Here is a 12,321-nt window from a genome sequence, read left to right on the forward strand (position 1 = left end):
TGGACAAAAGTCATTTACATGCTCCGAAGCTGTTGCAGTGTTGCTCTATACACATAATCAGCATGACAGGCAAATTATTTTCTCTTCAGGAAATCCTGGACATGCTCCACATTTATTCTCATGAATTTCCTGCAGTCATCAACATGCTCATTCACAATGATGTCCTTAAAAAACATACTTTTGCAATTGAGAAGCCATTATGTTTATTTACTATATATTCTCACAGACTAAACCATTGCAAGATGATCCGCATTGGATGGTAAACATATCCGCTTAGCAAAAGCTCTCCAGTTCTATGGACAACATGGATTATTTCCTACACTGCTGGGAGAAAAACAACCAAAGTTGGGTTAAATATGGACAAACTAAATATGGACAGTTTTATTCAAAGGGGGGCTATAATGCCCCTTTCACAAAATGTAATATAAGTCTCTGGTGTCTCCAGAATGTGTCTGTGAAGTTTCAGCTCAAAATCCCCCACAGATCATTTATTATAGCTTGTCAAATTTGCCTCTATTTGGGTGTGAGCAAAAACACACCGTTTTTGTGCCAGCAGGTTGGGCAAACAGTTAATCCAAAAAAACTTGGGTTATTTTTAACCCAGCATTTTAGTGCATTTTGAGCGAATATTAAAATCTGCTGCATGCATGTACAGTATTTATTGTACTGTATATACATATAATGAATGAATGTATATATGTTGAAATGAAGGACTTTATTTAACAGTCATAGAGAATATAGACATTTCTGTGCTAGCAGCCTCATATTTTATTTATAGTACATTTTGAAAAGATGTGATTGAAAAACAATGCAATAATGACTTTGCCTTGTATGTGGATTGTGTCTTCTGTGTTGATGTGTACACACAATAGACCACAAGGTGGGAGTGTGCATTACAACTGTCATGATCACTGTCTGTTCCTGTCAGTTCCTGGACTCCATTTCCCATAATCCTCCCTTCCAATCACATGCACACTCCACACCAATCACCAATTGCCACACACACCTGCAGATCATTGCCTGGACTATTTAAGACACACACACACACCCTTTGGGGAAGTCTTGATTTGCCCCGGTGATCGTTACTAAGCGTTTTCTTGTGGACTGTTTCCTGGTTTCCGTTGGATTGTTTATTCGTTGTGATTCTCTGCTGCCTGCCCTGAACCTTGCCTGTGTACTGTACTGTGCTTGTTTGCCGGCTGCCCTGATCTCTGCCTGTGACCCGATACTGTTTGTCTGCCGCCCGCCTCGACCCTTGCCTGTCCCTATTTATGTTCTTGCCTTTGCCCCTGTCTACCTGTGTATCTACTATTCTTAATAAAGCTGCAAATGGATCCCCGCTCTGCCGACCCTTCGTTACAACAACAGAGAGATGTATGTTGTTTAAAGAAGTTTTAGATATTTGTACTGGAAAACTTGACAGAAAGTAAGAAAATCCCTTTTTGCAGTGCATATTATTTAGCGAGTCTGAAGGAAAGTAATTATGCTGAGAACTTGTTTAATGTAATGAAATGAAGCAGTCAAATTGATATGGAATAGCTTTATTTATAATGAAACCAATTCCCCCCATAATCTAAAATAGTAACAATAAAAATTTTCCACCATAAAAAATGAAAACTGCAATTCACATGTAGCTATAGCAAATGTCACTGACAAAAATGATTACATGTTACAGTGTTACACAAATGAATTATAGCTCCCTCGACTACAGCAAATTATCATCACACCACAATATTCACATTATACAGGTCTGCATTTTGTAAAAAGAAAAAAAATGCAATTGAAAACCAATGAGAATCAGAACCCAAACTACTGAGAGCATCTTTTAAGAAAAGCTTAAAAGTGTCTGCTAAACAACAAAATCTGAATTCACGATCAGAAAACAAAACAAATCACACATTTCAGTATTAGTTTTTCATGTTAGCTACTGTAAAAAAAAAAAAAAAAAGTCAACTTGCTGTCTTAAGTTTTTAAACTTTTTAAACTTAAAATGGAGCAGAATCTTGTATGGCATACAAAAAATTAGCTGAAATTATCTTGATGAGTTAATGTAAAAACATACAGTATGTTTTTATGACTTAATGATCATATCCATAGGGATTCAAAGGACAGAGAGTTAGCATTAAATATAAATCCTACAAATATTTGTTAAGAAATTAATCACAATAAATGTGACTGCTTGGATATCCAGCTGTTTTTATAAACCCAGCGTTTGCTTTAAGGATTGTTCACCTTCCTCTCCACCCACTTCAGCTTCCAGTGGACCAAGTCGTGAAATCCATTATTAAATGTTTTGTTCAGCTGAAAGACAGAATGGAAATTTGAGTTTATTTCACTCGAATCTTTAGTTTTTAAATTGAGCCTTCAAGAAAAAAGAGGTTCACATAATCCGTACAAGCATTTATCAATAGTGCAAATGACTTCTATAATATTATTCGTAATCTAACTCTTGTGCAGCGATCAAGGTTTCTGCAATTGTCATCTTTATTTGTAATGTACATTTATTTCATGATAATTCTGTTAGTGTAAAGTCGAACATCTCTTCACCTCATCTAATAGATCAGTCTGAGTTTCATTTTTTTCACATTGAAGTGGCGTTTCAGAGGAGCACAACATTGTGAGGATCAGTGTCCTCTTCTCAGGCTCTGGAAACAAACAGAGACCGTTTTAAAACAAGAGATATTCAAAAACATTCTCATAATCTCAAAGACATGTCTCAGCATTTTAATAACTTGTTAAAATATCATAGTTATGATACACAAAAGATGTATAAAAAAGCCAAATGTTTGCTTCATAAACAAAATGTAGTCTCTTTACCTGTTTTTGTAGAAGTGTTGACTGGCAAACTCGTCAAATTTCCAGCCACAACACTGACATTAAAGTCATATTTTGTTCCTGGTTTTAAATGAGTAAAGCTGATGCTTGTATTAGTTGTTGTGTTATGAAAAACTTCTTTCCAGAAATCAGTACGACACTGCACAAAATACTCAATCAAGGCATCCTTTGAGTCTTCTGGAGCTCCCCAGGTTACAGTTATGTTAGTTTTGTCAGAGATGGCATTTACCCAACTAGGACTAACAGGGACTGTGGATTGATAAGTGAGATGTTATATAGTTGAACTGAAAAGCTGATAAACATAGTCATTTGAAGCTTCTAGACAAATGGCAATGTATTAATTACTCACCTGTGTACTTTGAATTTGTAGCAGGTTTACTTTTCAGGTCACCATTAAGAGTGACAACTGTAACGGTGTAATTCACTGCTGCCATCAGGCCCCCGAAAGTGTAAGTCAAGTTATTAGTAATGGAAAAGATAAAATAGTTTGGAGAGATTTGAGTTGTTTCAATTGTCACATTGAATTTTTCATAATTCCCATGTATTGTCCAGCTGGCTGTTATGGAATTGCTTTTGGCTTCCAAAGAGAGGCTCACAGTATTCGGGACTGCATGAAAAAAAAAAGAGAGAAGAAAAAAGGCAGTCTGTCAGAATTTAGGAAATATAGGCGACAACATTGTTGATTGCTGGCTTGAACAAAATCAAGCAGTCATTTGGACTACTTTTCACTCCTAAAAACTTCTTCAGTTGTTTATAGAAGCTTGTTTCCGCCACAGAATAAAAAAAAAAGTAATTTTGACTTTTTATTTTGCACATTAAGACTTTTTTGCTTGTAATCGTGAGTTTATATTTCAGACGTCTCAGAATTGTTAGTTATAAACTAACAAATTTTAAGATAAAAAGTCCCAATTACCTTTTTTAAGTTTATATTTTGCAATTCTGACTGAAATTAGATTTAAACTCACAAGTTATAAGAGTTATAAAGTCCGAATTATGAGATATAAACTAGCAATTCTGAGAAAAAAAAGTCTAAATTGTGAGAAATAAAGTCCAGATCGCAAGATATAAACTTGCAATTGTGAGAAAAAAGTCAGAATTGTGCGATATAAACTCACAACTGCAAGTTATAAAATCTGAATTATGAGATATAAACAAGCAATTCTGAGAAAAAAAGTTTGAATTGTGAGATTAAAAAAAGTCATAATTACCTTTTTTTATTTTAAGTTTATATTTTGCAATTCTGACTTTTTTTTTTTTTTTTTACCAGAAATTGGATTTAAACACAACTGCAAGTTATAAAGTCTGAATTATGACATATAAAATAGCAATTCTGAGAAAAAAGTCTAAATTATAAACTCAAAATTGTAAGAAATAAAGTCTGAATCGCAAAACATATACTTGCAAGAAAAAAGTCAGAATTGTACGAAATAATCTCACAACTGCAAGTTATAAAGTTTGAATTGTGAGATATAAACGCACCATTCTGAGAAAAAAAAAAGTTTGAATAAAAATTTAAAATATTGTAATTTCACCTCTTTTTGTGACTTTTTCTCTCAGAATTGTGAGATTTAAACTCAAAACTACAAATTATAAAGTCCAAACTGCAATGTGAACTGTGCAATATAAACTCAAAATTGCAAGAAAAAAATTCAGAATTGTGAGATAAAAAGTTTCAATTACCTTTTTTATTTTCAACTTACTTTCAACTTCATCACAAACACTAAGCTTTGTGTCAGTTAGAGTTTATATGCATGATATGAAATTGACTTAATGTAATAACTGAGCATGAGACTCACGTGTGTATGCTGGGATTCCAACCATTTCTCCTGATAGGCTGTTATTCTTTGTTAGTGCTTCCACACACAGGCAATACCTGGTGCCATCTGTTTTTCCATACTCTTGTATTGTTTCGTTTGTTGTAATGCTGCAGTTTGTTCGATTCTCAAAGGTAGTACAGTCACTGCCTTCATAAAGACAGTAGCGGTAACCTGAATGGTTACCAGCAAGAAGGTTCCAAGAGGCTATAATGTCTGTGCTTTTATCATTTGTTGATGTTAGGTTTACAACCTTTGAAGGCTCTGAAAAATAAATAATACCCACAAAAGCAGTTAGTCTACCAAAAACATGTGATTTTAGTCAACATCAGTTTGTTGCACTGCTTTTGAAAGTGCGATATTCTAATTTTGCGCATAATGAAGTTACATTTGCAACTGGAAACATAGCTATTGATGTTCTTTCACGATACAGTCAAGTATGAAACTTTCTGCACTTACTGGTGTAATCAGAAACGCTGCTTGACTCTCCTTCAATATTCTCGTTCACTACAGCTTTAACCGTGAAATTATACTCAAATCCTGGAGAAAGACCTGTAACATTGCACTCTTTGCTGTCCTTGCATTTGGTTTTTTTTAGTTGAGTATAGGATTCATTCTGCTTCCTGTACTCTACTGAATAGAATTCACTGCCTCCTTCTGGTTTACTCCAGTTGAGTAAGATGCTGTCAGTCGTCACGCTCACTACTGTCAGATTTTCAACAGCAGATGGCTCTGAAAGAGAGACAGCAAGGGTCATTCTGCTCATCAGTCACCATACTGAAAACTAATAAAGTAATCATTTTGTGCATTGTGTTGATTAAAAACAATCCACGGCATAGGACTGCAGAATGGTATATGGATTTACAGTATTAAAGGCTTAAAGCACCCCATTATGCTTCATTATACATTTCATGTAATATGTGGATGCAAAAGGCCTGCAAAGTTTCAAAGATAAAAGATTGTTGTCTCCTAAAAGTTGATTCTGAACTGCCGCAAACGAGTCAGTAATTCCAGTGTGCTCAAATCTATAGGTTTGTAACAAATTTGCATAATGCCAGTATATGGTCTTTATTGTTACTGTTTGTATCACTGTGTATAAAGTGCTATGGAAGAGCTGAAATTCAGATAGAGTTTTGTTTGTGACACTTGCTGTAAGCGGACAACCAATCACAACAGATGGGGCCATCTGACCAATCAGAACGGAGTAATCTCTCAGTAGGGAGGGGCTCGGAGAATGTTTTATTAAGCTGTTTTAGACACTGATGCTGTAATTGATATGAGAAATTTAAAGTGTTTTTTTTTTTTCCTTGGATGCATGTAAACCTTCTATAGATGACCTCTAAAATAAGATAAAAGGGTTAGTTCACCCAAAAATTAGAATTCTGTCATTAATGTCGTTTCTCACCCGTAAGACCTTCGTTCATCGTCAGAACACAAATCAAGATATTTTTGATAAAATCCGATGGCTCAGTGAGGCCTCCATTGAAAGATAATTAACACTTTCAAACGCCCAGAAAAATACTAAAGACATATTTAAAACCATTGGTGAGACTAAAATGGTTCAACTTTAATGTTCTGAAGCGACGAGAATACTTTTTGTGCACCAAAACAACAAAATAACGACTTTATTCAACAATATCTAGTTATGGTCAATTTCAAAACACTGCTTCATGAAGCTTCGAAGCTTTACGAATCTTTTGTTTCGAATCAGTCGTTTGGAGCGTGCGTCAAACTGCCAAAGTCACGCCCCCCAGTGGTGAACCATTGAAATTTTGAAACACTTATGAAGCCTCGTTTACTGAAATCACATGACTTTGGTAGTGTGATACACGCTCTGAAACACTGAATCGAATCAAAAGATTCGTAAAGCTTCGAAGTTTCATGAAGCAGTGTTTTGAAATTGCCCATCACAAGATATTGTTGAATAAAGTCGTTATTTTGTTGTTTTTTTGATGCACAAAAAGTATTCTCGTCACTTCATGACATTAAGGTTGAACCACTGTAGTCACATGACCTGTTTTAAATATATCTTTAGTAGCTTTCTGGGCATTGAAAGTGTTAATTATCTTGCTGTCAATGCAGGCCTCACTGAGCCATCAGATTTCATCAAAAATATTTTAATTTGTGTTCTGAAGATGAACGAAGGTAAACGATACTGTTACTATGAAATCTATAAATCGCAAATGATCTTGAAATTGTGCACAGCTGAATGGTTTCAGATCTCCGCCTTGTCAACACTTCATTAATATCATTAACATAAACAAGAGCATGTCAACAGCCAAATGCTTTACTGAAGAATGGAGAGCGGCAAGATGTGCATAGATTTTTAATTATCTGCAATTGACCCTTCGCCGGGAGTTTGATTGACAGGCGATCTAACCAATCATAATGCCGAATCTGCCATTTTGTCCAACAAAGCAGTCAGGGGAGTTAGTAGATTAAAGGATTAAAAGGATTTCAAATAAAATTTTCCTGATAATTTACTCACCCCCATGTCATCTAAGATGTTCATGTCTTTCTTTCTTTAGTCGAAAAGAAATTAAGGTTTTTGATGAAAACATTATAGGATTATTCTCCTTATAATGGACTTCAATGGCCTCCAGACGGTTGAAGGTCAAAATAACAGTTTCAGTGCAGCTTCAAAGGGCTTTAAATGATACCAGACGAGGAATAAGAGTCATTTTCGAAAAAAAAATACAACTGTATATGCTTTATAAACACAAATGATCGTCTTGCACGTGCTTCCGCTTTCCATATTCTTCAAAAAGCTTACGCTGTATGTCCTACGCCTTCCCTATTCTACTTACGGAATGAACGCAGTGGTTGTGGTGCACTTTTCCACGTCAAAGGCTGTTTTTATAAATCTGAATGTGGATTTTAGCATGGATGAAATCTGTGCGTATATGTATCTTTTATAAATGAGGCCCATGGTGCCTTCAAAGGATTTGGTATTAATATTGCTTGACTGTTTTGAACATTGCAATGGGCTATTTTCTTGATAATTGCAGGTTGAATTATGTTTATATATATATATATATATATATATATATATAATTTCCATGTCTGTGCAATTATTTATTGATTGAGTAGCCATGTAATAAGTGAGATAATGCACAACCTGCTCGTCATTATCACAAAACAAACTGAAGTGGATAGATTACATTATACATTACTTGTGCTGTACTTGTGCACACTGAAGTCCAAGTTTACTTACTGGTGTAGAAGGAGATATTCTGCGGCTTGAGATCCCTGCCACATTTCACAGGAAACACCTGAACACTGTACAGATTTCCCGGGACCAGATCCTTTATTTCTGTATACAGGTTAGTCGTTTCATTGTTAAATGTCTGGTTTGTCTGGTTCCCAGTGATTTCCACTCTGTAGTGAGTGATGTTTCCAGGAGCCTCACTCCAGCTCAGATTGCCTGTGTTCTTGGTCACATTGGAAATGTTTATTTGTCCAAAAAATTGTTCTACGGACAGATAAGTACAATGTATATCAGCAAAAACTTAAAACCTACTTTTGGAACCTTTACTTTTAATTTTTATGCCATTTTTGGTTCCCCAAGGAAACTTTCAGTGAAAAGTTCTAACTGTGAAGAACATTTTAATAATGCAAAGAAATTTTTTCACTGTATAAGAACCTTTTGTGCAATGTAATCATGGAACCATCAATGCCAATAAAGAAGTATGTTTTGGGGAACCAAAAACGGTTCTTCTATAGGGGCTATCATGGTTCCTACAAATATGGGCAATAGCGTGTTCACACTACATGGAACTGTGAATGATTTTAGTTCTATGAACTCCTTTTGGGGGAACTAAATTAACTTCTACTTCAGAATGACATCAGTGACATAAGTGTTTATTGATTGGCCGAATGCAAACAAACACCAGCACCTGGCATTTTTAAAAAGCCATGTAAGCATATTTACTTCAGGAACATGTTAAAATAGATTACGGAATTTATGTTGTCTGCGGGGTTGTGTTCTTTTCTTAGCCTCGATGATATGTAACACTGCATCTCTTGGCCCCACTTTTTGCTTGTTCATTGCATTAATTATGCATTTACATTTAATCTCTGACATCTCGAAACCCATGACACACAACAAACACAGCACCGATCACGCTGTCCTCCATTCACCGGTTGTCGATGTTTGTAAATGCCGTGCCTAAATGACGCCGTTGTGTTAGCTGATTCAGAATTGCTGCTGCCGGTGCAAATCCCAGGCAACAATATAGTCTACGTTCACACTGCGAGCCTTAGTGCTCAATTCTGATTTTTGCTCAAAAAATCAAAATTTTTGTATAGCTGTTCACATTGTAGTTTTAAATGTGGACATTATCAGATGTGATCATGGTTGACCCGCATGCGCAAAAGAACAATACAAACAGGGTTGCCAGGTTTTTACAACAAAGTCCACCCAATTGCTTCTCAAAACTAGGTAAAAATCATGTTCCAGAGGATAAATATTGCATGGTTTTGCTTAAACCCACGGCAACAATGGAAACTGCCGATAAATCGTGGATTTGACAACACACGGAGCGTGCTGTCATACGGAAGTAAACAAGGAGGACAATAAAGGTCCAGTGTGTAATATGTAGAAGGATCTATTGACAGAAATGCAATATAATATACATAACTATGTTTTCATTGGCATATAAAGATTGTTGATCTCGAGCGACGTAAAAATCGCATGTATTCCGAAATGACTGCGGTCGCATTGCAAAACGTCTTACCTGTATCGGATTTAGTCGGAAAAATCTGAATTAAAGAGATATCAGTCTAATATTCTAAAAATGTTAATTGTTAACATTGTTAGAACATTATTTCCTAACATTTCCAACAGGCACTGGACATAGACTCCAAAGTCAGTCAGATGTCAAATTTTGATTGAAAATGAAAATCGTGTTGATATCTAAGCCTAATGTTTGATTGATATCAGGCTCAAATGTCATTAAACAACTCAACAAACAGCATTACCAGCTTCACTAATTACTAACCAGATCGACATACACAAAAAAAATCTTATTGAGAATTAACATGAGAATTAACATTTAGATGATGTTGAAAATGTTTTGTTCGAACTCACCATTATGGTGATTAGTGTTTGTGTGACTTGAGCTTTTGATGTTAGTTTTTTCTCTTGTTATTCTAACTTTGTTTGTAATGGCAAGAACATCAAGAGAAAATGTGATCAGATGATAAAGAATAATAGTCTTATTGTCAGATTAACTGATCTCTTCCAAGTTAAAAACTTACTGTGTTTATAGAATTTATAGAATGCTTTTAGAGAATGTTATTCTATCTGCAACCAACCGCTTTGCAAAATGATTCACTGTTTCAAAGCAACACATGCTGGTTTAAACAATTTTTAAAAACCCGTTGCAAATGTTTTATTGATAGCATAATCTATCAAATGCAGTTAACTAATCATATAATATCATTAAATATTAAGTGTCTGTATAATATGCATTTTTTTTATTAATTTTGAGGGCTTGTTTTGCTTGTTCTATGGATGGCTCAGCTAAACAAGCCAATAAGAGACTATTAGTATTAACTACGGTTATTCTTTTTAATCATACAAATGTCTCATTAAAGGTCTACAATTTTTTTAAAACTGATCAGAAATCAGACATAAACCATAGACATTAGTTCAATGGTTCACCACTGGGGGGCGATCTCTCAGTGAATTTGTGTGATTCACGGCTTCACAAGAGATCTGCCCACAGCAGTGAATCAGTTATCAGTTATGACGTAACAAAACCTCATTTATTGAAATCATATGACTTGCAGTAGCACTAACAACACGACACTTTGCTCTAAAACAAAGACCTTACCATCATAACAGACGAAGGGATGACTTTCATTGCATTTTACTTCTTTCCACATGCCATAGCTGAGCAGGACCACGCAGGCATCCTCGATGTACACTTCAGGATCCGGCTGTTCTACGAGGATGCAGTTGCTGGCTGTGGTGCTCTCTGTCGTAGTGCCATTTGTTGCGGTATTAAAGACTGTGCTAAATGTGGTGGCATGAGGGGTGGTGCTATATGTTGTGGTGTTAGGGGTGACAGACTGGGGTATCACATATGTGTACTTATGCACTGCATCTTTTAGTTCATTATATGTCATATTACATACCATATTTAAGCATTCAAGGATCTCAATCAGTATAGGACACATTCCATCTGTTTTGTTAGAAGATGTCTCTGGAGAGGTTATTGGAGTAGTTACTGTAGAGGTTTGTGTTGAGGTCACTGGGGTAGATGTTGGGGTAGTTATTAGGGTGCTCAGTGGAGTTTCTGTAGTTGAGAAACATATAGAAATCTTTTTCTTTTCTTTATTTGGCACAGGATGACCAGGGTACCAATTCTGATATGTAACGGGATCCTCATTGGACCATTTGGACCATGGGACGGTGCCATTGTAACTCCTGCGGAGCCCGATCCAGTAGTTCAAAGAGGCATTCTTCCGCACAATGAGGTGGACGTTTCCACTGGTGATGGTCGTCAGTTCTTTGAAACATTTCTGGCAGTGGTCCCTGGCCTCATCCCATGTGGTATTTTGCTCAGGGAACTTGTAGTTGTCCCATGTGGCATTGGGGGAAATATGAAAATAATCCTCCTCTGCCCATATGACTGAGCCTGAAAGTGAACAATTAAGTTGTCATGACGTTTGCATACACCTCAAAAATAATACTTCTCTTAACCCTCTGGTGCTCCTCATTTAGGGATCACACTCACACTCATCCCAATCAAAAATGTCTGAATACCTCAAGTGTAACTTTTTTCAATAATGTTTTTTTTTTTTAACTCTTTCCCCACCATTTATGAGATTTTACGTAATTCATAATAACACTTCCTCGCCATTGATGAGTTTTTCTGGATTTCCATGTTTCCTAGTTATGGGAGAAACTAAGCTTTTCAAAACTCCAAATCAATTGGACCAGCTGCTTTGAAAATGATGCACAGCTTCGTAAATGCAATGAAAGCATCTTTTGCAAACCAATTGCAAATGTTTTCTTGAAAGGATAATCTATTAAATGGAATCTACAAATCATCAGATACCATTAAATATGAAATGTCTGTTTAAGATGTGATCTTTGATTAATTTGCTGGCCTTGTTTGGTGTTTTATGAAGGGTATGGCTAGTCTGACAATTAACTATTCTCTTCTCTTCGCTTTTTTATTATAAAAATGTCATCACAAATGTTTACAACTTTATAAAACTGATCTGAGTTTGGGTAAAAATCATATAGACACTGGTTCATGGGTTCACTGAGACCGTTCCCTAATGTCGAACCATTTTGAAGCCGTTATGACATAATAAAGCCTTGTTTACAGGAATCATGTTACTTTTCAAGCAGTTTCATACGCACTCCTAAACAAGAGTTGAAACGAAAGATTTGCAAAGGTTTCAAAGCTTCTCGAAGCAGTGCAAAACGCCAATCACTAATGTTTTCACTGTTATACTTTAAGGGCCACTGTTACACATCATCTGGAATAGTACAACATCTCTGGATTCAACAACAAGTGAAGAAGAAGATTTGCTTAAACCAGAATAAGCAGATAGCAGATTGCTTATGCACATGTAAGCTAACGTAATCATCAAACATTTAAGAGCACATAAATCAACAGTCTTTTAAAAAAACACGATTTCTAAGCTTTTTGCT

General features: G+C 35.7%; 1 protein-coding gene across 2 annotated transcripts in view; it reads right to left on the reverse strand.

The window, feature by feature from the left end:
• The window catches only part of LOC127506437 (receptor-type tyrosine-protein phosphatase eta), a 28,699-nt gene that overhangs the window by 13,376 nt on the left and 3,002 nt on the right, over positions 1-12,321 (reverse strand). The window contains exons 2-9 of one of the 2 annotated variants that reach the window (XM_051882923.1): positions 10,487-11,293; positions 7,864-8,121; positions 5,109-5,381; positions 4,632-4,913; positions 3,185-3,442; positions 2,818-3,084; positions 2,548-2,645; positions 1,526-2,301 (exon numbers count right to left, since the gene is read on the reverse strand). In XM_051882923.1, coding sequence (XP_051738883.1) covers positions 2,218-2,301; positions 2,548-2,645; positions 2,818-3,084; positions 3,185-3,442; positions 4,632-4,913; positions 5,109-5,381; positions 7,864-8,121; positions 10,487-11,293 — 2,327 coding nt within the window. In that variant the 3' untranslated portion in view covers positions 1,526-2,217. Of the gene's footprint in view, positions 1-1,525; positions 2,302-2,547; positions 2,646-2,817; positions 3,085-3,184; positions 3,443-4,631; positions 4,914-5,108; positions 5,382-7,863; positions 8,122-10,486; positions 11,294-12,321 lie in introns of those variants that run through there. The other variant, XM_051882922.1, reaches the window with a different exon arrangement.

This window comes from Ctenopharyngodon idella, chromosome 23 (assembly GCF_019924925.1).
Source record: "Ctenopharyngodon idella isolate HZGC_01 chromosome 23, HZGC01, whole genome shotgun sequence".
NCBI lineage: Eukaryota > Metazoa > Chordata > Actinopteri > Cypriniformes > Xenocyprididae > Ctenopharyngodon > Ctenopharyngodon idella.